We start from the raw sequence: 27973 nt of genomic DNA on the forward strand, positions 1-27973 counted from the left end.
ACCCTTCCCAGGGGCCTCTGAAACTCAAACCTGTCCCTATCTGGCTGGCTGGCATTCCTCGACACGCACCTACCCACCGGGAAGTCAGACAAGACCACCTTTTTCCTGCACCTCAGTATTCCCAAGATCCCACCACTTGCTTGCCTTACCTAAGAAAAGGTACCTGTCTACACATACTCTTGACACCAAGATACGGAGCACTGGACGGATACCTGACGTACCTCACTTATCGACCGATGCAGCAAAGGTACCTTGCCATCCCGTTACCGCCAATACCTTGTTTGCCTCTGCATCGCCTCGCCTTGCGGTATTGCCGCACCTCGAGAACCCTCGAGAGGTACCTGTCACGCTACGTACCACTCTCACAGTTTTATCTGCAAAATCCCACGAAACACTCTCCCTCCCCTTTCGGCTTTCCATTTGCGCCAACCAACCATCCCCGACCCCTACACACCTCTCAGTGACACCAAGACCACGACGACTCCCTCGACTCAATTTCGAATCCCCTCCACTCGAACTCGACGACGAACGGCCACGATCCATCACGAACGCCCATCTCCTCTCTCTATCTCTTCTCAATTACAACTCCCCGACTACCTAGAGTCACCCGGGTTCCAGATTTCCATGTGTCGCTGCTGACGAGGTTCGACCTACCACTCCAAATCTCTCTCTACCTCGCCCGGCGCGAGCCTCGCAAGCTCCCCTTCACGGGACACGACACTCTCTACAGCGACCGCACTTGCCTCGGCGCACACCTCTAATCACCACCGACGCTCTTTTCGCTGTCCGTCGCAGTCGACGCGCTCATTTTTTGGCAAGATGATGTTGGACGAGAAGTACGTTTGCGACTCGGTCGGCCTTTTGGCCGCCCTCCAGACCCTGCCCATACGTCCACCTGGCCTCGGAACTCGAAATCGCTGACAGACCACCCGCGCAGATACATTGGCCTAGGCCTCGCCATGGCATCCAGTTTAGCCATTGGTATGCATTCCTTTCCCACAGTTTCTCGTAGGCTACATCGCTGACAATGCTCGTTTCACAGGTATTAGTTTCGTGGTTACGAAAAAGGTACGCGCGGTTCCTGATCGCTCGAGTTGCCCTTGGCACTACTTACAATTAGTCCTACACTGTATGGGAGCTAACCTATGGCTATAGGGTCTTATGCAAGCAGAAGAACGTCATGGCTTTGAGGGTGACGGATTCGTATATTTGAAGAGCCCGGTTTGGTGGGCTGGTATCTCAACTTGTGAGTCTGCATTAGGACCTCGACGAAAGGTGACGAAGCGGCTAACACATGGGTAGTGGTCGTTGGAGAAATCTGCAATTTTGCTGCCTATGCATTCGCGCCAGCCATTCTCGTTACACCTCTTGGAGCTCTCTCTGTCCTGATCGGTGCCGTTCTGGGTTCATACTTCCTGAAGGAGGAGCTTGGAGTTCTGGGTCGCTTGGGCAGTGCAATCTGTCTAATCGGCGCCGTCATCATTGTGCTGCATGCGCCCCCAGATGAAGATATCCAGACTGTTGACCAGATCCTGCACTACGCCATTCAGCCGGGTATGTCAATAATTCTGCATAATAATGCGCCTGAGGACTAATCCCTTTGTCAGGCTTTTTGTTGTATGCCTTCACTGTTACCGTCTTCGCAGTGGTCATGATTTACAGAGTTGCGCCGCTCCACGGAAAGAAGAATCCGATCATCTATCTCTCCATTTGCTCAACTGTTGGATCAGTCTCGGTCATGTCTGTCAAGGCCTTTGGAATCGCCCTGAAGCTCACATTCGCCGGAAACAATCAGTTCAGCCACCCTTCGACTTACGTTTTCATGATCCTCACCACCGTTTGCATTCTGACGCAGATGAACTACTTCAACAAGGCTCTTGCTCAGTTCCCCACCAACATGTAAGTCAAAGAACGCCGAGCCTGTGATTGCCAAATAGCGCTAATCGAGGACCATGTAGTGTCAACCCCCTCTACTACGTTACCTTCACGACGATGACCCTATGCGCCTCCTTCATCCTTTTCGGCGGTTTCAATACAACCGACACGGTCAACACGATATCCCTTCTCTGCGGTTTCCTGGTCACTTTCACCGGCGTCTACTTGTTGAACCTGTCGAGATCTGACCCGAACGGACACAAGTATGTTGCAGGCCGCGGCGGCGACGATGCCACCGGCACGGACATGATCTCTACAATTCAGACTCGTTTGAGTATGCAGGCACGCCGGAGTGGAGACCCCCACCGGATGAGCATTGGCAGCCGTCACGGCGATACAACAGGGTTGATGAGGGCCTACGATGAGGAGGCTGGTGCCGAATTCGGTCTGACCGATCTGGCCGATGAGAGTGACGACGACAATGACCGCCACAGAGCCAACGGGTCCGCCAACGGCCATTCGAAAACATACAATGAGACAATCGAGCTTCAGAACCAGAGGTCCGATAGATGAGGGACCTGGAGGATGAACCGTCTGTTTTCTAGCTATCGGCCAACACCGAGGCGGTGATTGTCTTTTTTCTTCGAAGCATTTCTTACCAGGGGCCCGAATGGGGGCAGCATTGTACATTTTCGCGAAAGTCAAATGACTGAGAAGTTTTCCACGACATGATCGGATTCATGAAAGAGGCAAAGACCCACGGAACAAGGCGCGCGTCCCGAGTGAGGGAGGGGGGAAAGCACCAAAGGGAAAACCCAGAATCGAGCTTTTCCCCATACTATTTCACTTCTGCCACGGCACGAGGAGTATTCACTGGGCAACGGGAGGGATCACTACTTGAGGGGCGTTTATCGGGGTTTCCAATGGATACTGGGTGTGCGGAAAGCACCTCTTGTTGTACGATTAAGGGCAAGGCGAATGGGGGAGAGGTGCATGAGGGCGAGAGAGAGAGTGAGAAGCATACCCTGGTTCGCCTGGAGACTGGCATCTTCTGTTCACTCTCCAAAGCATTTCAAAAACCATAGACGTAGGCTGAGGCCTAGAGCCTCGCGAATTGAGCATCATGGATCGACTACAAACCACCATCATCTAGCGACAAAGTGACAGGATGGGCGAGTAGAAACGGCTTGGACTGCTGTGCTAATCAACGAAGACGCAAGAGTGAGGTGGCTCATGACTTAGACGGCAGGATCTCTGATTATAGTCGGTGGATTATAGATGGCGTCACGTATTGGGCATGCAATTTACTTTTGAATGATTTCGTTGCTCATTTCATGGTTTGTTCTACCATTACAAGCCAGTCGCAACTATCCGAATTCCCTTTCGCAGAGTAATGCAAATGTTGATCAAGACGCCTGAGTAGTTATTCCACCCCCGTCCTCCCATTTTTGCTGGTCTTTTCGCGCGAAACACCCCGTTTTTTGTATTCCCCTAGTCTGGTATTGGAAGAAAACTAGAGTGAACTAGAAGACAGAAGCGTGCGACAAAGAGAAGCAGACTCGAAAAATCCCCGCTTCACGCTGAACAGTTCTCCAGTCCCCTTTTGTGGGTTTACCAACCGGCGGGGCTGGAAGAGTCAGCCTGCTCGAAAGAAACCTGCAGCTCGCCAGTCTCCTACGACTGAGCCTCAGCCTCCTCGCCAGCCTCGGGCTGCTGCTCCGCTTGTTGCGCCTCAGCGGCGGCCTGGGCCTGGGCGGCCTTAGCGCCGTAGTCCTGGGACATGGGCTGGACGACGGACTGCTCCTCCTTGGGCTCAAGGATGGAGACGGCGTCGGGGAGGGTCTTCTGGGGGCCGGCCTTGCCCTCGGGGTCGGAGCCGCGCATGATCTTGACCTTGATGCCGAGAACACCCTGGCGGAGGAGGACGTGGCGGGTGGCGTGGTCGATGAAGTCCTTGGCGGGCTGACCAGAGTGGATCATGAAGCCGTCGGTGAACTTCATGGACTTGGCGCGGGCGGCGCGGAGCTTGCCGGAGACGACGACCTCGCAACCCTTGGCGCCGGACTCCATGATGAAGCGGAGGACACCGTAGCAGGCGCGACGGACGGCGAGACCGTTGAGGAGCTTGTAGCGGAGGGACTCGCACTGGGCGACGGCGGAGAGACCGCGGTTCTGGACCTTGGCGGCGTAGAGGGAGACGGAGTTCTCGGGGAACTTGAAGCGCTTCTGGATGAGCGAGGTGAGCTCGCGGATGCGGCGGCCCTGCTCGCCGAGAACCTCCTGGGTGTGGGTGGCGCGGATGATGATGTCGGTTACCGTGGGGGTGACGCGGACCTCGACGCCGGAGTAGCCCTCCTCGGCCAGCTCGCGCTGGAAGAACTCGTTGAGCTCAGCGTAGAAGACGCCATCGGCGACGAACTTTCTGCGCTTGGAGCTATATTGGGGGGAAAAGACGAATCGTCAGCAAAGACTGTTCCTCCAAATGTTCATTTTGTTTTCCTTCGCAACATTTCCATCCCCGGAGCATTTCATCCACCGGGGGAAATTCGAGATTGGCGAAATTTGGTCGATGGGCGGGGAGGAGGGATCTCGAGGAAATGTTGCAAAGGCAAAGCCACCATTGGAAACAGAGGAAGGACAATTCTTACATCTGAGTGCCTGGAACAGCCATCTTGACTTTCGTTTGCCCGAGTTTGTCGAAAGGGGGGGATAGTTGGACGAATTGTTGGAGTGTCGACGGTTTCGTTCGGCGGAGGGGCGGAAGGTTGAGAAGTGAGGTTGTTCGAGTAGTCCACACTTGCCCAATCGTCAGTGCCCCGGATCGATTTTGCGCTGTAAAAATTGAGCAAATTCTGTGTGCCCTAGAGAGGCGGGCGATAAGGGGAAACCTTTGGCCTTTTGTGGTCTGTGCTCTATTCTTATCGAGACGCGCCAGGTCGCTGGCAGAGGACCCCACTTGCCAGCTGTGGTGACCTGCCAGGCGTAAAGTGCATTTTCCTCCTTGTCTGCCCGCCCTGGTCAGCAAAATCGATACGTACCCCATTCGAGTGCTCTTTGCACGTGCTGGCTGGCTGATCATCGGGACATCGGGAGAGAGAGCTCCGTCGGCCGGTAGTGGGGTTTCAAGGGGCCAGCTTTGGCTTGGTGGGGACCACAGTCGCGGGAATTTGGAGGTCCCCTGTTGGGTTGCAGGCTTGCAGCGTGCTGGCCACGACGGTGACGGTCACAGGGGAGCTGAGAGCGTCAGGTGGGTGACATTTGATGCTCTGGATCCAGATCAACATGCGATTCAGTACCAAGCGCCTTGCCTCCTGGTAAAGAATTCCCCCGATGGACTTTATCTAATGATTATCATATGGCATCTGATGGGTAGTCAATAATCGTAGAAGAGTTCAACTTCTCGAAAGCGCAGTTTAGTTTCTATGAAAAAGGCTCCATCACCCAACTTTGCTGATTTGGAAGAGAGCACTCAAGCACTGACACTGAAAGCCGTGACGTCGGCTCTCTGTTCTCAGCCCCGCGCTAAGCTAAGGGACCAGGTAGATGGTGTGGATCAGCCGTTCCTTCTCTTCCTGCTGCTCCTGCTCTTTGCGACTGCGCAGCAGCAAAATCAACCCCAGACAGCCGACCTCCGACCTGACAACCGCAACCGTCCCTCCCCACGTTACCTGACCTTGCCTCCAAACCTTACCCAGCCCAACCCTCCGACCTCCAACATCGTGTGGTTGCATTGATTTTTCTTTGGTCTCTTCTTTTCCCTATTCAACCTTTCTACCCTCACTGAAGTTGCGCAGCTTTTCTGCTGCTCTTCTTCCAGTGAATTTATCCACCTGCAAACACTTACCTCCCGGGCCTTCCGCATTTGCGCGCGGCCATGCTCCAGTAGCTCAAAAAAGCATCATCTTCCACATTGCACTTCACCATGGAGGCTAGGAAGGTAAGCCATGCGCGTTTTTCACAGACTGAATATTCTCACACGATATGGCATGAAACGGAAAAAACTGACCATGTCGTGATTGCAAAAATACAGGTAGTCGAAAACGTCCAGTGCATCAACGGAGGACTCACCTCGGTCGGTACCTTGCGCTTGACCGATTTCCACCTTGTCTTCTGCGCGCCGCCACCACCTCCCAAGAACCAAACCGCCGACCAAGCCGATAAACCTCCCCCAAAACCTCGAGAATCATGGATCACCTATCCTATTCTATCGCAGTGCATACTCCGACTCATGCCTCCTACTCATGGCATTCACAGCTCTATCCGCATCCGCTGTCGCGACTTCATCTTTGTCACTTTCAACTTTGAGGACAATAACGTTGCTCGAGACGTCTTTGAGTTTGTGAAGCTCAGAACTTGCAAATTAGGCACCATCGAGAGGCTCTTTGCTTTCAGTCACAAGCCCTCCAAGGCCGAGCGACAGATCAATGGCTGGAGCATCTACGACCCCAAAGCCGAGTTCCGGCGCCAGGGCATTAGCGAAAAGTCGTCAGACAAAGGATGGAGAATCACAAACATCAACAAGGACTATACTTTCTGCGACACTTATCCCGCCGTTCTGGTGGTTCCCTCTTGCATCTCAGACAACGTTTTGAAATACGCCAAGGAGTATCGTTCCAGACACAGAATTCCCGCCCTGAGTTACATCCACGCAGACAACAACTGCACTATTACCCGCAGCTCGCAACCTCTTTCAGGCATTACCAGGAAGAACAATGTGCAGGACGAGAAGCTGGTCTTGGCGTCATTTGCACCTATCATGCCCCGAAGCAGCATTGATCAAGACCAGCCTCCTCGCCTGAGCCAGTCAGATATCTCTGAAAAGTCGTCCACAGATGGAGAGCTCTCTGAGCAGATTGTCGCAGACGATGAGCCCAAGATGTTTGATGAAAACGGCAAACGCCTCATCTATGGCGCCCAACAAGCCAACATGATTGTCGACGCCAGACCTACTGTGAATGCCATGGTCAATCAGATTGGAGGAATGGGCTCAGAGCCCATGGACCGCTACCCAGGTGCCAAGAAAGCCTTCATGAACATTGAGAACATCCATGTGATGAGGAAGTCGTTGGAGAGTGTTATGCTTTGTCTCAAGGATGCCGACCTGTCTCCTTTGTCTCCTGACCAGAACGCCTTGGCTGCCACCAACTGGCTGAAACACACGCAAGCTGTTTTGAATGGAGCCGATATTGTCGCCAAGCAAGTATGGTTGAAGCAGTCGCACGTCCTCATTCACTGCTCCGATGGCTGGGACCGAACCAGTCAGCTTAGTGCTCTTGCACAGATCATGCTGGACCCTTTCTTCCGAACTATCGAAGGGTTCATTGTTCTTGTCGAGAAGGACTGGCTTGCCTTTGGCCATATGTTTAGGCTTCGATGTGGCCACTTGAACCACGAGGACAACTTCAAGGTCCAGAACGACTCGATGGCAGGCTCAACCATTCAGCCTGGAGAGAATGACGGCCGCGCAGATGCCTTTCAGAATGTCTTCACTGGTGCCAGGCAGCTGTTCAATCCCAGCAAGGAGGACAAGGCTGAACTCGATGCCATTACCGAAGGCTCTACCGGAAAAGTCGCAAAAGACGAGGCTACTGTTCCTAAGATGGTCAGCCCCGTGTTCCACCAATTTGTGGACTGCGTCTATCAGCTTCTCCGCCAGAACCCGACCAAGTTTGAGTTCAATGAGAGATTCCTTCGTCGATTGATCTATCATCTCTACTCCTGTCAATATGGCACCTTCCTCTACAACTCCGAGAAACAGAGACACGAGGCTCATGCCTCTGAGCGCACTTCTTCGGTCTGGGACTACTTCTTGTCCCGCAAGCCAGAGTTCACCAACAAGGACTATGATCCGACCTTCGATGAGTATGTTAAGGGCCGCAGCCGTATCATAGTGCCAGATATGACCAACATCCGCTGGTGGCACCAACTCTTCAATCGGACCGACGAGGAGATGAATTCGCACCTCAACGCCGTAGCGACCGCTGCAGCCAACAGAGCTACAGCCATGAACGAACTGCACCCGACTACGGAGGATTCTTACGCGAATAGCCAGCCTGGTACCCCACCCCAATCCACCGCAAGCCCCAAGCCGCCTTCTCTCCCTACCAGCCAGTCGGTTCTGGGAGGTGTAGAGAACACGCACACTACTTTGACGCCCAATTATCAAGAGCGACAGGCCCCGGTTCTCCGTCGAAGTGTGTCGGCCGAGAACTCCAATGCCTTCAGTGCAGTAAGAGATGGAATTGCTGGCTTGAACATTGGCAAAAACGTCAGCGGAATGCTGAACAATCTGGCCGGACGTAACGCCAGTCCTGCTTCCACTTCGAGGGTTACAAGTCGCAGCGAGCAAGAGCTCCGGGAGATGACATAGGGCGTCATGTTCGAACGAATGCACGACGCGCCGTATACCGTCGAGGTGACTAGTGCTACAATGAAACTCGACGCCGAGCTCTTCTACCAGGAGAATTGGGCTGACTCAACTTATACGTTGAGCAACTGGGGCGATTCAACAATCTGGGAATGGGGTACTAAAGCCGTCGCCAACGTCGCCAACTTGAGCAACGACTGGTCAAACTTGACCGATGGCTTGGCCGAGGACACCCCTCATGGAGATACTTGCGCTGACAATATCGCCCGCGATGATGATGATGACGATGGCGTCTGTGTCACTGTCACTGGAGATGCGTCAACCGACATTGACGCCGGTTCCGACGCGTCCTCGGTTCATTCTCTCGATAGTGTCTTGACAGGGGATGTTGCCGATGTTGGCAACTTCATTTTGGTGAACACGAGCACGGAGGCCGTGTCTGCCGAGAACGGCGGATCTGTGACTCCCAGCCACTAGCCGCAGAAGACTTCCTAGTTCAACATTTCAGGAGTTTAGCATGTACTTGCTGCATTTTCACCGCACAACTACGAAGGGCACGAAAGAAATGGGGTCTCTCAGCGAACGCAATTCCAACACGTTTGCCTTGGAGGGGACGAACTGATTTACGGCTTTTCATGACAGCGAGCCGGAGTTTTGTACAAGTATTACGACTTTTTTCTTCCTTTTTTTTTCTTTTTTTGACGCATTCGCCCCTTTTTCTCTCGACGTTCGTCGTGCTGGATACACCGCAATTCTTTTCCCCCTTGCTCTGTTTTCCGGCGTCCAAGAGGTATGATTGCGTTCAAGACTGGTAGAGGGAGGGTTCAAAAACGGATCTGGGGATGAAACGGATTCGTTCATACAGCAGCAACGCGGTTTGGAAGGGTAGGGGGGGCAAGAGAAAAGTTTGCGTGAATGGACATACGCACAGGGAGACACGGGAGCAAGACAGAAAACGAGAGACGAGAGATGGGAGAGAGGTGGAGAGGCTTTGGGGTCCGTGGTATAGATCCACTTGGATTTTCGAACTCCTGTGTACTCTCGATTCCATAATTCTAATCAGTCTGAAGTTAACCGTTGCTCCCATAACGATGTGCGCGATAACATGCAGCGGTCGCCAGGCGCGTGCGGCATATCCAACTATCATGGCTTGTAAGAAACCTACCCTCGGCACTCAGTAGGTAGGTCACGACGGGTTTCTCTTTTTGTTTGATCTTTTTTTGTTATTCTTGGGTGCCCGTTGCCTCATCTAGCTCGCCTAGTGTAAAGAACAAAGTCTATATCCGACCGCCTTACGTCTAGCAAAGCCTTTTTTTACGTTTTTAGAAAACTATCCGAAGCCATTCATCATGTCCGTATCCCATCATGCTTCATCAACTACAAGAAGACCTCGAGGTTGATCTCGAGGGTGCTCACAGGGTATCTGTCGTCAACGTTAGCATCCAATGGTCATTTACCGTAATTAGAGAGGGAAAGAGGGAGGGGGGCTGTTTAATATTACCTCAAGTCAAACTTCTCCAACACAGTAGGGTGCAAGATGCCGAACTCGCCGATGCGCGCCTCCTTGCCACCCAGACGCAGGTAGATGGCAGCCGCGTGGCCAGCGAAGAAAGTGGCCTCGTCAATCTCCTCGATCCAGTAGCCGTCAGGCTTGCTGGGGTTCTCAACGACCTTGAAGTCAACGCTCTTGCCTGCCTTCAGTCCCTCGTCATGAGTGAGGAAAGCTGTACGGAGCATCAAGAGAACACGGTCCAGAAGACCGTGAACAACCTCGAAACCACTGGTCTTACCATACCAGGCAGCAGCGAAGTGGCGCTCATTGCGAGCCTTGCGCTCCAGAGACTCGTCCTTGAAGACGACGTCAGCTGACTCAAAGATCTTGATGGGGACGCTGTGCTTCTTGTTCTCGCGGATGGTCTTGAGAAGACCAGGGACCAGGGATGTCCGCACAACCTGGTACTCGGCAGTCTTGGGGTTGGCAAGCTTGACAGCAGTCTTGCCGTCATCCTTGCGGTTCAGCCAGCCGAAGTTCTCGTCGTGGCTGCACAGAATCAGAGGCATTACTTCGCTCCAGCCAGACATGGCGGCCTCTGTCCGCACAATATCAGCGAGCTTATTGATCATGAGAGGCGCTCCAATGGTAGCGCTCTTGTTGGGAGAAGACCTAGGGAGGTTGTTGTAGCCGTAGCAGATAGCCAGGTCCTCCATGACGTCGCATTGGTGGAGCACATCGGCACGGGTGACAGGGATTGACACGCTGAGAAGGTTGCTGTCCTTGTCGGAGGGCTTGGCGATGTACGCCATCTTGTTCAGGAGCTGGCACATCTTCTCGGGTGTTTCGCTAAGGCCAGTGCAAGCGTTGAGGTAGTCAATCTCAACATCGATCGTGCGGGGGGCGAGGGTTGGTGTCGTTCTTGATGCGCCGTTGTGCTCGGAAACGATCTTGACGGGCTCAACGGTGAAGGGCTCGGAGCAGTACTGCGAGAACATTGTAACCATCATGTCGCAGACAATATCGAGCTTGGTGGCGTCCGTTGCTGTCATCTCGATGAAGACGTTCTTGGTGTTGACGGTGATCTTAGAGTGGTCGCCGTTGATAATGGGCGGCAGCGAGCAGACAGTCCGGTTCTTGTCGTAGATGACGGGGTAGACGGGAGAGTCCTTGATGATGTGCAGGTACCTGCCGAGATGCTTGTCACTCTCGTAAAACTGCATCAGCTCCTCGCCGTTCATCTCCTTGGTCTGGTTCAGGGGCTTGAACTTGATGTCCTTGGCCGGCAGGGCCTCATATGTGAAGGGGCCTTCTATCGTGTCGAGGTCGTGAGTTCCGATGGCCACCAATGTTCTCTGTCTCGCCAAGTTCATGTGCAGCTTGTCCTGGAGGCCGATGAAGGAGTCGTAGCTCTCTTGGGTGAACTTGATGTTTCTAAGAATGGCACCAGCAACGAGGGGTCGGATTTTGCTGGTGTCCTGGGCGACGGTAATGACGGAGGCTTCGGGGTTCTTGGGTTCTACGACCTTGTAGTTGGGTGCGGCAACCTTCTCTCTGAAGATGTTGAGCATGAGCGCGATACCCTCGAAGCACAGCATGTCGTATCGGTTGGCGGGGATCTCGATCTTCAGCTGGGGCGGCTCCTGCACGCCATTGACAATCGGTCGGTCGTCATTCTCGGTGTCCTCGTCGAGCTCGATACCGAATTCGAAGCACAGGTCTTCGAACTCTTGGGTGGTGAAGCTGTGCGGGCGACGATCAGCAAGAGGCAGTATAGGGATGGCGGGGTCAAGATGTCTAGATCGGGGCGGACGGTGCCAGCACGGCGCAACTCACTTTTGGCCTAGGGCCTTGTACAGATCGTACTTGTTGACGGATATGGTAGGCATGGTGAGAATTGGCGAGAGTCTCTCGAGGGTGCAGAGGTCTGTCTGGCGTCAGGGGCAGGAGAGGATTCAAGCAATGGTCAATTTCCGTCTCCAATATGGCCTTGAGTCACAGAAATTTTGGGATACTCGGAGGTGAAGCAACTGCATGCACGCATGGAAGGTTCGCCGGGGCGGGATGAAGTTGCTGCTTTAAGAGGTTAGTGGGAGTCATTTCGACTTCATCGCAGCCATTGGAGGGGCTGCGGGGTTGAGGGGCAGCAAAAGCAGCGGTCGCACTCGGCATCTCAATTTTCCAGGGTCCGATGTCAGAGAGTGGTCCGTGTCAACCGACACCGGGACGGGTTGCAGCGCAGCACAACGCAACCCAGCGCAGGCAGGAGAAATGGAAGCCATAAATCACCATATTCCTCTTCGGTGCAGGCCCATCGACAGCTGGCGGCCAGTGCACACAGCCGTGCGCATATTCCAGCCACGACATGTTTCGCCGCTGGTGGAAGGTGGGAGGGACACCTGAGCTGTTTGCTGGTAACGGGAAAGTTTGGCAGATGCCTCACTGACAGCTCGTAGCTACCCACGGCGGTGACTAAAGGTATGGTAAGGTATTTCACCACCTTACCTAGGTGCTGGCCAAAATGCGCGCGGAGCAGAAAATGCTGGATTCCGATTCATTGCCTCAATCACAATCATGCGTTTCCGAATACCCAGACTCGGGACAACGTTAAATATGATGTAGCTGTCCCATAACCCCTCCCCTCCATGAAGGTAGTGCATACAAAGTACCTACCTATGATCAGGTAGCTTAGCTGCAGGCTGATGACCCCTCCTCGGCCGGTCACCTGGGAGACATCTCACCAGGCCAAGAAGGTATGAAGCTGGACTTGAAAGTTGGCATGTCTCAAGCACAAGGTAGTTAGAAGAGTGCTACCGATGGTGCTTATTGTGTTAGCTATAGAGGGCATAGAAAATTCCAAGGAACGTGAGGACGTTGGAGGAGCGATACGTCAGTTAGTACCGAACCTGTGCTGCAAGTCCGCTTTTCAGCTGCTACGAAGATGCGGCAGCAAACGACAAGCAGCAGCCCCTCACCAGAAGAAAGGAAAGAGCACCTCCTCCTGGCTCCTGCACCCCTGCCTTACGACATCCACCACCAAGAAGTTACGGGTACGTACCTTCCCTCTGTCAGACCTTGCCCAAGGCGGTCACAGATACAGGCTCTCGTAGGCGCCTAGAAATGCTGTTGCCCATCACCGAACGACTAAGGTGGCCACCGCAGCTGATAATTTAGGTGCGGTAAGGTAGCCCATTTCTGGTCGGGTGGGACAGCACCTGGAGCAGAAGCGAAAGACGAACCTCAGAAACAGCACGTCAAACTTCCCTTCCCATGCCTCGTGCTTCCACTATCTATCTCAAATCAACACCCGGCCACGCTCTCCTCCACCACTGCCACACGAACTTCACCACGACAACTAGCTGTGCCTTTCGCCAACCTGACGTCGGATCGTTGGCATGGTCTGCATGCTCGCAACCTCCTGATAATATCTGCCATACCACTATCCTGGTTGCGTCGTCTCAGATTTTAGAGCCCCCCCAATCCCACAACGACCGCCGCTCGCCCTCAACCAACCCATTGCATCACCCGCACGCGATCCACTCCGATCGCTCACAACCACGACGTCGACTCTCCTGAACATCATCCGACCCTCCCATCGATAAACGCGCCTGCGCAACCTCGCTCGCCATGGCAGACGCGCCGAATACCCAGGACGAGCTCTACCCCATCGCCGTCCTCATCGACGAGCTAAAGGTATGGCGGTGACTCTGCCTGTCTAGCCCAACCCCGACGTCAGCCTTCAGCCGCCAGCGCACAACACATTGCTAACCCTTTCGCGATCCAGCACGACGATGTCCTCCTGCGTCTCAATGCCATTCACCGCCTCTCCACCATCGCCCTCGCCCTAGGCGCCGAGCGCACGCGTGAGGAATTGATTCCCTTCCTCGACGGTATGTCTTGCGCATCCATCCCTATGTGAGCCAATATCTAAACTTTCAACCAGAGTCCGTTGAGGACGAGGATGAGGTGCTAGTCGCTCTCAGCGGCGAGCTGGGCAACTTCATCGAGTATGTCGGAGGCGCCCAATGGGGCCATGTCCTCCTCTCCCCCCTCGAGAACCTCGCTGCCATCGAGGAACCCGTCGTGCGGGACAAGGTAGCTATTGCCCCCTGCTCCACCCACCAGTCACATCGCCTAATCAAAGCAGGCCGTCGAGTCCCTTAACAAGATCTGCGAGGAGCTGTCCTCCCAGCAAGTCGAAGAATACTTCATCCCCTTGACCATCCGACTTTCAAAAGCAGACTGGTTCACCTCCAAGGTGTCTGGCTGCGGTCTCTACACATCGCCCTACAAGAAGGTGTCCCCGGGCATTCAAGAAGATCTCCGAAAGCAGTTTGGACAGCTTGTCCACGATGAGACACCCATGGTCAGACGCCAGGCTGCCACCAACCTGGCAAAGTTCGTCAAGGAGATGCCGGCCGCTATCGTTGTCGAAGAGATGATACCCCTTTTCCAGCACCTCGCCCAGGACGACCAGGACAGCGTCCGCCTACTTACCGTCGAGATCCTCATTTCCATCGCCGAGGTCGTACCCAAGGAGCAGCAGTCGAGTCACGGCGTTCTCCTCACTTCTCTGCGAAACCTGATCGAGGACAAGAGCTGGAGGGTTCGGTACATGATTGCAGACAGATTCGAGAAGGTTGGCAGGAATGAATACGCTCGTAGGGAGGGCCACGCTAATGCGCAAACAGATTTCCAAGGCTGTCGATGAGGAGGTCGTTTCAAGGGATCTGGTGCCATCTTTCGTGAAGCTCCTCAAGGACAACGAGGCAGAAGTCCGGACTGCGATTGCTGGACAAATACCAGGATTCTGTGCGCTTGTGGACCGCACTGTCCTTCTGAATGATATCATGAGCAGCGTGGAGGATCTCGTTTCCGACACCTCCCAGCATGTCAGAGCTGCTCTCGGTACCCAGATCAGCGGTCTCGCACCCATCTTGGGAGAGCAAGAGTAGGTTCTATGAAGGCTACACTTCCGCCACAAGCGACTAATTCGTCACAGAACTATCGACCACCTTCTGCCCATGTTCTTGCAAATGCTGAAGGACGAGTTCCCCGAAGTTCGCCTCCACATTATTTCCAAGCTTGAACTCGTCAACCAGGGTATGTGCTAGCTTCTGAAACAAAAGCATCTTACTAACCCCTCTGCAGTCATCGGAATCGACTTGCTCTCCCAGTCTCTTTTACCCGCCATTGTGCAGCTTGCTGAGGACAAGCAGTGGCGTGTGAGACTGGCCATCATCGAGTACATTCCTCTTCTTGCCAGCCAGCTTGGAGTTAAGTTCTTCGATGAGAAGCTGAGCAACCTCTGCATGAGCTGGTTGGGCGATACCGTCTTCTCGATCCGCGAGGCGGCGACGCACAACCTGAAGAAGCTTACAGAGGTCTTTGGAGTCGAGTGGGCGAGCGAGGCGATCATTCCCAAGGTTATGGCCATGGGCAACCACCCCAACTACCTCTACCGAATGACAACCGCCTTCGCCATCACCGTAAGTTGAGGTCTTCGCCTTTATGATACCAGAGATGCTAATGATTTCAGACCCTTGCTTCTGTTGTGAGCCTTGATGTCATTGCTGACAAGATCTTGCCCATGTTGGACAAGCTCGTCGACGATGAGATCCCCAACATTCGCTTCAACGTCGCCAAGACATATGGCGTTCTGATTGACGTCCTCCGCCGTTTGCCTGAAGAAGGCACGATTTACTCCCTGGAGAAGGAGGGTGGCAGCTTCACCGCGTCTCCCAGAGGCATGGAACTGATCCAAACACGCGTCATTCCTAAGCTCGAGAAGCTGCAGAAGGACGACGACGTCGACGTGCGGTACTTTGCGACAACGTCTGCGAACCAAGTGTCTGGACCTTCTTCTGGCGAACCTATGAATACATCACCATAGATGAGAGACGTAATGAAGCAATTCCCAATCTTTTTATCAGGACCGTCCCAAGACTCTTACCTTGCATGCTTCGACCAAACGCTACATGGTGCTGGGTGCTACTTCGGTTCCCCTGTCAGGCTTTACAGAAAAAGAAGAAGACTAACTAGACAGAGAGAGGCGAGGTTTTCACTGGTGGTTAACGTTAGGAGAGATATCTCCAGGGGCATGGAAGCGACCATAGATGGGGCACAATGGAGGACGTGCATGGTTGAGCGTAGGTGACGTTGCCTGACATTCCCCCATTAAAGAAACACATTGTATGATACACCAGCAGCCGTCAGAGAAACGAGATGCAATAACGAAGAATGTTATCTAGTACCGTCGTGACCGACGTTCTTTTGCGGGGTATCTTGAAGGTCTTGTCATTCGTCTAACTCGTTGCATGATGCTCTACCTTAGCTATGCCTGCCTCTGGAAGCACAAACTGCTGATGGTCTGGCCTTTGGCCCCGCCAAAGGTGAAGCTAGGATAATCCACCTTGCCCACAGCAACAAACTTGCCCGCATCTCCCTCATTCGAAGGGCCCTCGAACCACTTCCTGAGCTCCTCCTCTGTCCAGTTACAGCTCGTGATGAGAAGCAGGCCGCCGGGCTTGACGAGGCGGAGCGCGCGGCCTCTGTATCCCTCGCAGATGCGCCTGCCTTGCGCGTCCTTTTCGTCGCTGAGGCAGATTGCGTCAAAGGTGCCCTTGTCGAGGACGACGTCCCAACCGTCTTTTTGGGACCCGTTGAGCACGGTTTCCCAGGGTCCGTTTAGGACATCCCACTCTTCGAATTCTGGCTCTCTGGCGTCTGCCTCGTCGTCTTCGTCCCCGGCGGGTGCGTCGGACATGTCCTCATCCTCCTTGGCGGCAGCTTGCTGTCTCTGCGCCGCGATGCGGCGCGCCAGCTCGACGCTCTGCGGGGCGTAGTCGACGCCGAGGGCGCGGCCGGCCCAGCCCTCGTCGCGGAGGGCGAAGAGGAGGGAGCCGTTGCCGCAGCCGAGGTCGAGGAAGGTGGCGTCGGCTTGGCGGAGGGAGTGGTCAAAGGGGGCGGACTCGGTGAGGTCCTCGAGGTAGGTCAGGAGCTTTGACTCGGCGTCCGAGTCGTCGAACCAGACTGTGCCGCGGTCTTCAGGGTTCTGAGCGTTGTTTGTGAGTTCGGTTGTGTAGAGGGATGCCCAGCTGTTTCAGTGGACCTGTTAGCTGGGGAATTTCCTTGGTGATGTAAGGGGGTTGGTTGTTGAGCGAAAGGGGTATGTCATTCACTCGTGGCGTGGAGGGGTAATGAATTGAGTGACGAACTATTCTTTTGTCCCGAGCTTGGAGGGCTCCAGGTGTGCTGGGGTAGATGCCATTTTGGGTGCCGTTGTTGTCAGAACCGGAGTTCGAGAAGTAGTATGATAGCTTGGTAAAAGGACGAGTTCTTTGTGCCGAGAAAATGGACAGTGATGAGCTATCCTTCAACCCGACACTTTGGATCCGAATTTGATGCCATCGCGAAAAGAAGTTTGGCGGGGTGTTGTGCCGTTGTCGACCCGGAGTGGAAGGCGGTGAGGCTCTTTTGGCTGGCGGGTGGGACAACCCCCACTTCCTTGCCTGGTCTCTGTTCTGCCTATGGCTCAGAGGTGCTAGGGATCCTTGCCCTGGCAATGGAGGGGTTGAGTTGGAAAGTTGCTGTAGGGCCAAAGGTTATGGCATCTGGCAGCTCGACATTGGTTGGTAGGATGTGTTTTGGGAGAGCAAGAACCCAAATCCAGATGGCGGTTCTGAGCAAGCTGCGGGGTAGAATTTGATGGGATAGGAGGAGGAAGACGACTGGCTTGCATTTGGTGGATTGATGAAATTGGTTACATGTCACCCGGTTCTTGGGGATAGGTACCTAGTTTTGACCTGTCTCTGCTTTCTCAAAAATCAGACCAGAGGGTAGAAGTACAGAGATAGGACAGCGGGAGCATTGACGTTTCCAAAATAGTTGGTGCGGTGCCAATGGTAGAACATACACCAGACAAGCTACTGCACCCACACGAGCCTCTCTCCCTCCTCCTCTCAGTCTCAGTCTTAGTCTCCCATGCCTACAAATACTTTCGCAGCGAGGAAATGCAAAACCGTTTCGATGGCAATAGTACCCACGTCCATCGAGGGAGAAGAGAAGTACAGATTACATATAAGCTGAGAAATAACGCACAGCTGGTAAGTGATGACTTCTCTGGATGGGAGCAGAGAGAGGGGTCTGTGTTTTACTAAACCCATTTGCCTGGTGACCCAAGTACCTCCTACACCAGGCGACGACATCGCCACCCATGTGTTTGCTCGTTGTGATACTTTTCGTCTCAAATGTTTTATTGTGCAAAGAGCACGACCGCGCCCTGCTGACAAGAGAGGAGGGGGTTTGGGGAAGGGGGGAGAGAGGAGAAAGGTGACGTTTCGTCTGGTGTCGTGAGGTTCGTTCATATACAGACACACAGCGCACGCTGACACCGTAACAACCCGTCGCCCTCTTTTTCTTCATCCACTCGTTCTCCTCCTTTCTTTGGCGTATCGCCAGACTCCTACTGGTGACTTCTTTTGCCTTCCAAAATCAGTTAATCAGAGTCAGCTCTCGATGCTCGCTCTATCACGAATCGAATAGGATAATCATTAATCGACAACCTGACAGACTCCTGCCATCTATCGAATAGAAACGGGAGCCATAATGTATAAGTTTCACCTCCTCCTCAGCTTCGCCCTCTTCCTCTTCCTAGCTCTCAGCGCAAGCGGCGCCGTTGCTGCAGCACACCATATCGACCGCCGGCAGGTTCATCTTGGAGCGCGACAGACTCCGGGCCAGGAAGAGACCAGAACCAGAGGAGTAAGTCTTTCGTAAAACGACGCGAGCAAACCTATCGTAAAGTCGTTCTTTAGCGGCTGACGTCGATATGAAATAGACTTGTACGCAGATGAGCAACAAATGTAACTTGACAGGGCGAGATGCCCAGGTCTGCCCGGCGGACTACAACAGAGTCAGTCACCTACCTTGACATCACGGGTGCGAAAAGACCTCCAGTCGCACGAGCTAACATTAGCCCCCAGTGTCCCTTCGACGGCGCATCGTGTGTCCTGATTGAGCCAAAAGGGGATTCCAGCCGCAAGCCTGAGGTGCGTTGCGGCTATCTGGGCAGTACACGTTCGTGAATTAGGAATGGGATGGTTGTGAGAAACGGCAAGAAAGTAAGCAACTTGTGAAGGTACCCTGGAGACTATCTAGGCTCTCTGTTTTCAGTAGAGAGCAGACATCCAAGTGTTCCTTCTGGTATGAATGTGAATCTTCAGTCATGAATTCCGCCCTTTCCATCCGCATTGTTGATGGTTGACTCCTGTCCCCTTCCTTCTGGCCAAGACTCTTCAACCAGTATGGACCTCTTTCCATGCTCGTAACGCAGCAAATTCGATTGGATATACCGCTCATCTACATGGACTGCCGCCAGGTCACCAAAGCATCTTTCTTCGCACTCGGCTTATCTTGAACACGCTCAAAGTGCCCAAACAGTCGCCTTGACAAGAACCTGGCGACCACGAACTTCCACTACCGGGAAGCCCGCAAGTCTCACCGTGCTGTTGTCCTTAGGGGGAAGAGCTGAAGGAAGGGCGGTATCAGTACTTGTGCCAACGATTGACGACGCAGTGCTGCCCTTGCGGCCCGCCTGCGGTCCACCGCTGAGTATATTTGTGAACATACCGCTCTTGGTCTTGTCCGCCCGTTGGTTCTTGCCGCTCTTGTCCTTATCGCCTTCATCGGCCTCTGCTTCGCCCTCCGCTTTTTGAATTTCCAAAGGTGGAAGCGGCGTCTTCTCGACATCCATGATGTTCAGTTGAATTGGGTCTCCAGGTAGGGGATAGTTAATTGCGACATCTCTGCTCTCTAGCGGCAGGTTGGCAGCGATGCCAACGGCCAATTCAACAATCATGGACGCGCTGCCGTCCACTCCAGCTGGCGGCGGGTCTGTCATGTACTGGAAAAGTGTCGCCGTGAGGTTCGATGTGCACATCCGAGTAAAGTCCGCCCTGTTGTCTGCACTCTCCGGGGAGTTGAGAACTCTCTGCAGACCCTCAAGGGTAGCCATTCGCCAGCTCACGACCTTATTTGTCAATGCATCGAACTCTTCTTGGCTGCTCATCGTGTACGAGAAGCGGCGGATGTTGAGCTCAATCTCCTTCAGCTGCCGGCTGAGCTCGAAGTTGAGGCCGGGATGGAAGCACTTGTTGAAGATCTCTTCTACAATCCACCTAGTAATGACGGCACGACCAACGGCTGTCATCTCCTGTTTTCCGGTCTTAAGAGCATCAATGCTGACGAACATGTCTAACCACTGCGGTACTGTACGCCAATCTTTTCTGATATTGAATGACAGATTGTTGATAGCACCATTCAGACGGCTGAATCTCGTTATATACTCGCTGTCGTCGAGGGCAGTCCGCGACTGTGACATTCGTTGGTTGGCGACTGCATTTTGCAGCACCTCAATTTGAGAGTTGAGGTTATCGATCTGGGTCTTGCCGTCAAAGTACAACCGCTTAACATTCTTATACTTAGTTACTGTGACTTGTTAGCACACTTCCAACACAGCAATCATGTCCTCCTTACGAAGCTCCTTGAATTTGTCGGGATCTGTGCCGTCGCGATCGGGGTTGGAGGGCTGTGGGCTGTTCCGGCCTTGCTCTCCGGTGGCGCCTTCAAACTGCCGCGAGTCTGGAGCACCGCCTGGTCGGAAGGCAGCGTTGGCGCTGCCAGTGGTGGGAGGCATGGTCTGGCTTTGTCTGTAACCGGGAGGGCCTGCAGATGCGTCGACCTGACTGCGCAATGCCTTCTCTGTCTCTTGGGATCGTCTGTTCGGGGGAGGGCCGCCAGAGGGAGGGGCCATATTCTGCTGCTGCGACTGCTGCTGCTGGGCTTGAGGTCCTCCTTGCTGGGCAGGGGGAAGTGTTGGGGGCAGCGGGCTGTCTGTGGTCTGTACGGCGTACCTCACTGCGGGGGAGGTTTGGCTGGAATGTACGTTTGCCGACAGAGCGTCTGAATCAGTGATGGGTGATTCATGCGACAACTGGGAAACAGTCTCGGGGTTTTGATGCGAACCGGCACCCAAGTGACTAGTATAGATCGTGGGTGGTCCAGCTTGGTACTGACCAGGCTGCTGGTTGGAGTATTGTTGCTGGTACTGCTGCTGTGAGGGGTCGTAAGCAGGCTGCTGACCGTGTTGGTGCTGTTCCTGTACGGTCGGGATCTGCTGTGGCTGGCGATCTCCGTAGTCGGCTTCTTCGTAGGGGGTATTGTCGAAGTCGGTCGGGACGTAGCGAATGGAGTTGCGATTGGAATCGGGGTTCTGTAGACGAGGGTCTCTGTTAGGGTCTTGTGCAAATTGGTGATGCTCGGTCTCGCCGACGCCCTGTAAGGAAGAAGGTTGTTGATGAGGTGCCGTAAGCGGCCAGTCGACAGATTGTTGGTCCAAGGACTGCTGAGACGGCTGCTGGGACAAAGTAATTCTTGCGGGTGGTGGGTTGCTCACTCTTTTGGACGGTCGGCGAGCAAGACCACCGGTGTTATCGTAGGAACTTGGCGGGGTAGGTTGGGGGGGCGGGGTGTTGTGATGATCGCGGCCCGATCCGCCCAAAATGTTCCTGAGCAGCTTTCGTGCAGATCGCTTTTCGGGGACGGGGGCGGGTTGCTGTTGCGGAAGAGGTGAGGTTGCTTGAGTTTGAGCGGAGGCGGGAGCAGATGAGGTGCTGTTGACGGAAGTTCTGAGGTTGTCGACGGAGCTAGATGCAGCACCGGTTTTGGCGTTATTGGAGTAGGGGGCCACGCCGGGCGGGTAGCGCTGTGACTGGGAGCGGGAGACGGAGTCGGTGTAATCCTGCTGACTCCTCTGGCGCAAATCAGCTATGGGTGGATTGTGGTGCTGCAACAGGAGGGAGTTGCGCGAGGTTGAGGCAGGAGGATGGTAATCGTGGGGCTGTTGCAGTGGAGATGGCCCTTGCTGCCCTTGCTGGTGTTGTTGTTGAAGGAGTTGTTGCTGCTGCTGTTGTTGTTGGAGCTGATGTTGTTGATGAGCTGCCAGCTGGTTTGGGTGGATGTCAAAGGATTCGCTGGAGCTGAAGGCGGTCGACGAGGCTGAATGGGGGGTAATTTGATTGAGACTATTAGCGCCGGCGGCGTTGTTGGCTGTGGTTGTGCCAGAGCCTGCACTCAAGGCAGGAGCGAGGGAGGAGGAGTGAGAGTGAGATGAGGAGGAAGGAGCACCGGCGGCACCAGCAGGGCCGGAAGGACCAGGCGTGGGATGCGATGCCACTGAACCTCCTAAACCTGAACCTGAGCCTGAGCCAGATCCAGCAGCAACCTCTCCGCCCGGATCAACAAGTGCTTGCTGCGAGCGGTTGTGGTGCCTTCCAATGCGACCGAAGGCCGGCATTATAACACTGTGATGTCGTGGTGCGCAGCCGCCGCAGTCCAACCTGGCTTCTTTTTTTTTGTTTATTGGCCTTTTTTCTTGTTCCCTTGTTGCTTGTTTGGGACGCTTGCCCTCCACTAGAACACTGCGGGTAAAGAGAGTAGCAAGCAGATCGATCGTCCTAGGTATGCCAAACGGCACAGCCCTTGGGTTGACTGACTGAACAGACTGAAAATGAGAGAAAGCAGAGACAGACAGATACACAAGACCGGATGGTGGACCGAACGCGCAGCTTTGCTTGCTTGCTTCCGGGGGTACGCAGCAACGTAGCGGGACAGGCTTCGCTTCAGCTCAGCTTGGCTCAGTCAAATGTCGGCTCGAATCTTGTCTGTCCGTCGATGTGCAAGGTCGAGATGCAGTGGCAGAAGCAATGACAGCTAGCAACCAGCGGCAAGCAAGAAAGGGAAGCAAGAGGATGGCAAGACGAGAGATTGATCAGCCCGTCCTGCTGGTCCCTGTTCCTATTTTTTGCGCGCCTGCGCCTGCGCCTGCGGTTCTGCGTCTGCGAGACCCTGTCTGTCCACTTCTCATCCAAGTTCAATCTAACCTACGTGTGCAGGTGCCCGCCAAAGGAAGCACCACCACCAGAGCAACAGGCAGAAGAACAGATGGATTGGTTCGGGTTGGCTACCCAACCTGCAGAAGCGGATGCCGCGCTGGGCGACTGGGTCTAGGTCTGGGTTCCTTGGAGGGGCTTCCTTGGGGCTGTGCACAAGTCAACCCAGGTCGCCGTACGGATACTCCTCGCAAGCTGGAGAGCTGGATTCGCTTATGGCTTGATGCTAGGGTGCTGCCGATGGCTGCTTTGATAGAGGCTGTCAGACGCTGTCTGTATGTCCGGCCAGTCCTGGCGTGCAACGCTATCCCGTTCTCGACCAGCAATCGCAGGCCAGAGACGAATAGCTGCGAAAGAGGGTTGAGGGACGCGCAGTCTCCTCCCTCGAGTCTTTCTGTCGAGTTTCTCCTCTGGCTGCCTCTATTACTGGCTGGGGTCACCTCTCTTCAGACGAACAGCGGTTAAGGCTCGATACTCGTGGGGGACGATGAGCGACACGCTACAGCTGCTGCGGGGGAGGGATCTGGGGTCGTTTGGTGAAACACAGGCTGGTTTCGATCCGCGTCCTCAGGGGTCGCCGTTCGAGGTCTTGTCATCGGCAACCCAAAGATAAAGCCTCGAAAGCCAAGCGCTTGGGTGGCAGAGACAAACGATGAGCGGTTGGACAACGAATTGATAATGACGGGCGAGAGTTCCGGGTTGCTCAATGGTCAGTTGTGGATGTCAACGGTAAATTCGATTCAACCCGATGGAAATTGGGCGGAATGTGGAAGAGGGGGGCGTAATCAGAACGGAGGAGAGGAGGTGAATGGTGTCGTGGTGGGATCCCACGCCAGGATAGGGCTGATCAATTACCTTTTCGCCGGTTGACCTTCTTCTTCCCACTGAGAACGAGCTACGGACACGAGACGTTGCTTCGCGAAATGAATTATCGGATGGGTAATTGGCCATTCAGAGGAAGCCTTGAGAGAGATAAACCGCCAAGGAAATGACACCAGATCCGACATCTTCCTCACTCCGACTCTGAGCTTACTTACATGCAATGTTTGTGTCCGGAGCTCGCGGCAAGCAAGGCAAGCTCAAGGCTAGCAAATGCTTGCCATCTGTCAGCACCAGCGATGTATCTGATAGTTATTAGGGTATCGGCACGGGCTCAGGCATTTTCAACATCAGATCTTCCGAAAATTTGGCTCAAGTCTGGACGTAATAGGCTCAAAGATCGTCGGGCATCGGATTCACACAAGCCTTCGTCCGAATTACAACCACGAGCTCATTCACCTTCCGTCAGCAACGACCACCCTTCGTTGTTCAGCAAGACCCTCGTTCGCCTTCAGTCACCTTCTTGGCCACTCGGTAGTGCGGGAGAGCTGCTGCCACCCTGCACCGAGCAGGCCAAACCCAGCCCAGACTAGCCGGCCCTTGGCCTGCATCCCCGTTGTCAAAAATCACCGACTACGCAACAACGTGCGGCCCTGCGGCTGACACCCAGCCCCGAACAGCATGCGTAGACGGGGAAAGCGGACCACCCATAATCCGTATGTTGCCCAAGCTGAGCGGTACAGCCCAGAGGGGAAGGGGCAAAGAGGGTTGCCAGATCCCAGGCTTTGCACCCAAGCATTGGGCTACGACTTTCCCGACAGCATTGAGCACTCACTCACGTCTACCCTGGGAGCGTGCAGAAAAGCGCACGCCTCTTGCGGCCGTTCTTCGTCTCAAAACAAGTCAGGAGATAATGCAAACCCTCGTCGATATCTTGATATTGAGGACAGATTCGACATGCTTGGGCATGCAATTTTTGGAAATCTGGGAAATGATGACATTTCACAGCAACCGACACAGTTTGAGATGGGCATCTGGAATTACTCTCCCCAGAGGCTATGTAAGTACCACTTACCTTATCCCCGCCGAACAGGCGCAGCTCGGACAGCTCAGCCCTAACGGAACCTTGTTCGTGGGCATAACTTTCCTGGTGCGGCGTGCCAAGATGGTTTCTCTTCGTGTGTCCTCCTCCTTCACTTTAACTGCAAATGAGCAGTGGGGAGCTCTCTCACCTTATTCTCGGCGAAGGCTTGCTGCCCGTGTCTCCTCCCCCACCTCACGATGCTTTGTCTCGCTCCAATATGGGACAGCGTCACCATGAGGCTTTAGCTCCATATTCGCAGAGGTGGTATCATTAACATATCAACAAGCATACGGATATCTGCAGCATGAACAAGCCATTCCACCTATAACGCTACGTCCGGCTTGGCATTCCTTACGCCGTGTTTGCAAGAAACTAAGCTCCAGCCTTTCAATCGTCTCAAGATGCTTATCAGCTGTTCTAGTCTCCGGTTCGTTTTATGCATCATCGGCGATGGGATGTTTCCTCTAGACACGCAGAGCTATTTTCAGGGTATAAACAGGAAACGCGGTTGCCACGATATCCTACTTCTTTGCAGCGACTAACAGGACTAACCTCATAGCTAGATGCTATCTTTACAACCGAGCAAATGAGCTCTGGCAAATCATTAGACCTCGAGCCTAGCTAGACAGCTTAGGTGGAGTCGTCTCCAGAGCAAGATGAAGCTACCTACCAATCAACCTACTGGGGACAGAGAAAACAGGGCCAACAGTACGGAGTAAGCTCAGTAAGGTTCTTCATGTTGAATGAAGTACCGATGCCGTCTACGTAGCACAGCTCATGGCAAATTACAAACACGTGTGCTTTTGCAGTGAAGCTACCAGGGGGTGAAGCTACCAGGGGGTGAGTCATGCTGCGTCATTTGAATTGAATCGCGAGAAATGACATTTTGCTGTACGAATGGACGAGGTAGAGTGAGTCCACAAAGCTACTTTGTATCTCTGGAGCAACTGTCCAAAGACCTGTATCTCCGGGTCTATGGGAACCAAACGAGGGCTTGACGATGCCGTCACAGAATGCAGCATTTGTTCGCATCGTCTTCTTCACCCGTTCAACCGACTGCAGCGCCCTCTGAGCTTGATTTTCTGCCATTCAAACCTGGGCAGTCGTTCAGAGGCTCGCATATAGCTGGGAAAAGCATGCCGACGGCCGGCCAAGCGATCCAATGTCGGCAGGGGTCTTGTACAAAAATGGGGTTTGGAGGGGGGCAGAGGGGAGACCCTTTTGCCTCAAGGTCCTCTACAAAAAAGTTTGTTTGTGGTTAGGGTCTATTAATAGACCCCGTCGTACTGGGAGAGGATGGAAAGCGGGTCCCAGCCCTGGACAGGGTGAATCCGATTTGACTATTCGTGCCATTCTGGACTCGCAGTCTTCAGAGAGCGGACTTCCATTGGCGATGGAAGGCGACTCTCTCTCTGTCTCTCTATCTCTCAGCTCTCTCTCCGCAACTGGACCTATCCGAATCAGGGATGGCTCGGGCTCTTTCCAGCTCGCCTCACCTAAGACAAACGACAGGGGGGCAAGCGGGAGGAGGAGGGGCTCCACGGTCCACCAGGTTCACCAACCCATATTCAGCACCGGCCGCTGGGGACCGCAGATCTCGCCGCCATCCACAATGACACGACACCGCAATGCCATCTGATCTTTCATGTTGATGATCCCTAAGAAATCAGCAGATCTAGCCATGTCTACTGCATTCGTGGCTGCCAGCAAGTCCAGGAAATGCCGGCTTTCAGGTTGGGAGAAAGTGCTTTTGGATGGAATTGAGACGTAGTGATCTCCATACCGGATGTTTCTCGGTGTAGAGCTTTGAGTCGTGACAAGCAAAGCAGTGGTACTCGTAAACACTCTTCGTCAACAACTGATTGCATTTCGGCGGGCATCCTTTAGAGTACCGAGGGTGCCCTTCTTCTTCTTCTTCTTCTTCTTCTTCTTCTTCTTCTTCTTCTTCTTCTTCTTCTTCTTCTTCTTCTTCTTCTTCTTCTTCTTCTTCTTCTTCTTCTTCTTCTTCTTCTTCTTCTTCTTCTTCTTCTTGTCATATGCATCATGCAAGGCTGATGTGAAGGTATGCAAGTAATCATCATCATGGCTGAGTCCAATAGATCCGGGATCTCGGCCGAAATATTGGTTCTCTGCAGCAGAGCCACGTTCTAGAATCGAACACTAGCAGAGGAATACGATACATTGGTCGTACGCCTTGTTTGCTTGCAAACCAACCATGGTTGGTCTAATGGATGCTTTTAAATGGTTGGTAGCTACTTCTCGTGATCCCTCGACGTAAGGCGATCCAGTATGGCATGAGAAAGTCTGTACTCTCAAAAGTTAGGGAATCATGCAGCGAGAGGCCGGGATGGATTTAACTCCGCACTAACGATACCAGGAATGTATGATGATTGTCTGTAGCCCAGAACATCACTCTGGTACTTGGGACCGAGGGGTCCTCCTCGGCACGCCTGCGGTTCCGTTCCGTCTGGGTCTCCGTGGTCCGCGGCCCGCGGTTTACTCAGCGGCCCCGGCAGACACTATAAGTCAGCGAAGCCTGCCAGCCGCGGTTCGAGACTCGGCCCTGTCCAGGACGTGTGGTTATATGTTGAGACATGGACGATGCGGGCCATCACATGACAGCCTTGTAACCGGTCTGCTTTGAGTCGTTTCAGGTGATCAATCTTCCGTGCTGTATCTTCTGGCATTGCAGTGGGACGGCTCTCAGGGTATTGATAATATTTGTGGCTCGGCAGAGGTTGATGATGCGGATGATTCGATGAGGACCGTGGTTGGTAGTGGGCTGGGAAGACCATCACTACAGAGTTGATCATTTCGAGGGGGCCTGTGGGGAAGGGCCAGTCTCTGGGGCAAATTGAGGAAAAATTATCAACAACATCAGTTCTGGATTACTGCAATCAGAACGCAGGCCTGTCACCTCGGGCTAGATATGACGACGACTAATATTCAAACCATAGAACGTGATATCCAAGTGATGGTCAAATCACTAGCTTTTGTCGTTAGGATTGGCTCTTTCAGTAAGTATGAGGAGACAATGACTGACTTAGAGAAGAAGACGCCAGGAGTCTCAAACTCAGAAGATTGACGGAATATATATGTATATATTAACATGACAATGAAACCCTCGAGGTCGTTTCATTTAACTTAGCTTGCCTCTTGACTTCACAATTTTGCCATCACAAGCACGTTCGCGACTCATGGTCGCTCTTGGCCCAGATCGATAGAGGCAGGACTAGTGACTCTGGAAGGATTACATAGAGAATTGCTAGTCGGACGCACTCAAAAAATGATCAGGTATCGTTGTTTCCGTCTCAAGGTATGTATTGGTAGTTATTTCCTATTGTTTTCAAGAGAGACGTTTGGCTGCTCATTTATTTGAGAACAGC

General features: G+C 53.6%; 11 protein-coding genes across 11 annotated transcripts; 5 read left to right on the forward strand and 6 right to left on the reverse strand.

Moving 5' to 3' along the window:
* Positions 1–819: 819 nt before the first annotated feature.
* CTAM01_06137 (uncharacterized protein) lies at positions 820–2448 on the forward strand (the record flags this gene model as incomplete). The annotated part of the gene is made up of 7 exons (XM_060522167.1): positions 820–836; positions 938–981; positions 1043–1068; positions 1156–1246; positions 1303–1554; positions 1608–1899; positions 1959–2448. The coding sequence occupies 7 exons, from the start codon at positions 820–822 to the stop codon at positions 2446–2448; spliced, it is 1212 nt and encodes a 403-aa protein (XP_060383357.1).
* Positions 2449–3549: 1101 nt separating this feature from the next.
* CTAM01_06138 (40S ribosomal protein S3) lies at positions 3550–4546 on the reverse strand (the record flags this gene model as incomplete). The annotated part of the gene is made up of 2 exons (XM_060522168.1): positions 3550–4309; positions 4524–4546. The coding sequence occupies 2 exons, from the start codon at positions 4544–4546 to the stop codon at positions 3550–3552; spliced, it is 783 nt and encodes a 260-aa protein (XP_060383358.1).
* Positions 4547–5797: 1251 nt separating this feature from the next.
* On the forward strand, positions 5798–8719 carry CTAM01_06139 (uncharacterized protein; the record flags this gene model as incomplete). The annotated part of the gene is made up of 3 exons (XM_060522169.1): positions 5798–5812; positions 5906–8104; positions 8246–8719. The coding sequence occupies 3 exons, from the start codon at positions 5798–5800 to the stop codon at positions 8717–8719; spliced, it is 2688 nt and encodes an 895-aa protein (XP_060383359.1).
* A 325-nt stretch (positions 8720–9044) lies between these two features.
* CTAM01_06140 (uncharacterized protein) lies at positions 9045–9329 on the reverse strand (the record flags this gene model as incomplete). Its single annotated transcript, XM_060522170.1, has 1 exon — positions 9045–9329. One exon carries the CDS (start codon positions 9327–9329, stop codon positions 9045–9047), a length of 285 nt encoding a protein of 94 aa, XP_060383360.1.
* A 290-nt stretch (positions 9330–9619) lies between these two features.
* On the reverse strand, positions 9620–11623 carry CTAM01_06141 (phenylalanyl-tRNA synthetase; the record flags this gene model as incomplete). The annotated part of the gene is made up of 3 exons (XM_060522171.1): positions 9620–9665; positions 9744–11477; positions 11571–11623. The coding sequence occupies 3 exons, from the start codon at positions 11621–11623 to the stop codon at positions 9620–9622; spliced, it is 1833 nt and encodes a 610-aa protein (XP_060383361.1).
* Positions 11624–13361: 1738 nt separating this feature from the next.
* Positions 13362–15627, forward strand: CTAM01_06142 (uncharacterized protein; the record flags this gene model as incomplete). The annotated part of the gene is made up of 8 exons (XM_060522172.1): positions 13362–13427; positions 13519–13624; positions 13678–13829; positions 13882–14373; positions 14426–14685; positions 14737–14837; positions 14886–15223; positions 15274–15627. The coding sequence occupies 8 exons, from the start codon at positions 13362–13364 to the stop codon at positions 15625–15627; spliced, it is 1869 nt and encodes a 622-aa protein (XP_060383362.1).
* Positions 15628–16068: 441 nt separating this feature from the next.
* On the reverse strand, positions 16069–17004 carry CTAM01_06143 (S-adenosylmethionine-dependent methyltransferase; the record flags this gene model as incomplete). The annotated part of the gene is made up of 2 exons (XM_060522173.1): positions 16069–16831; positions 16952–17004. 2 exons carry the CDS (start codon positions 17002–17004, stop codon positions 16069–16071), a joined length of 816 nt encoding a protein of 271 aa, XP_060383363.1.
* Positions 17005–18341: 1337 nt separating this feature from the next.
* On the forward strand, positions 18342–18820 carry CTAM01_06144 (uncharacterized protein; the record flags this gene model as incomplete). Its single annotated transcript, XM_060522174.1, has 3 exons — positions 18342–18497; positions 18574–18648; positions 18719–18820. 3 exons carry the CDS (start codon positions 18342–18344, stop codon positions 18818–18820), a joined length of 333 nt encoding a protein of 110 aa, XP_060383364.1.
* Positions 18821–19158: 338 nt separating this feature from the next.
* CTAM01_06145 (uncharacterized protein) lies at positions 19159–22089 on the reverse strand (the record flags this gene model as incomplete). The annotated part of the gene is made up of 2 exons (XM_060522175.1): positions 19159–20222; positions 20271–22089. The coding sequence occupies 2 exons, from the start codon at positions 22087–22089 to the stop codon at positions 19159–19161; spliced, it is 2883 nt and encodes a 960-aa protein (XP_060383365.1).
* A 409-nt stretch (positions 22090–22498) lies between these two features.
* CTAM01_06146 (uncharacterized protein) lies at positions 22499–23149 on the forward strand (the record flags this gene model as incomplete). The annotated part of the gene is made up of 1 exon (XM_060522176.1): positions 22499–23149. The coding sequence occupies one exon, from the start codon at positions 22499–22501 to the stop codon at positions 23147–23149; it is 651 nt and encodes a 216-aa protein (XP_060383366.1).
* Positions 23150–26141: 2992 nt separating this feature from the next.
* Positions 26142–27400, reverse strand: CTAM01_06147 (uncharacterized protein; the record flags this gene model as incomplete). The annotated part of the gene is made up of 4 exons (XM_060522177.1): positions 26142–26245; positions 26444–26747; positions 26957–27106; positions 27386–27400. 4 exons carry the CDS (start codon positions 27398–27400, stop codon positions 26142–26144), a joined length of 573 nt encoding a protein of 190 aa, XP_060383367.1.
* Between the last annotated feature and the right edge of the window lie 573 nt (positions 27401–27973).

The sequence above is a fragment of the Colletotrichum tamarilloi genome (assembly GCF_030869305.1).
Source record: "Colletotrichum tamarilloi strain Tom-12 chromosome Unknown Scaffold_16.1, whole genome shotgun sequence".
In the NCBI taxonomy this organism is placed as follows: Eukaryota; Fungi; Ascomycota; class Sordariomycetes; order Glomerellales; family Glomerellaceae; genus Colletotrichum; species Colletotrichum tamarilloi.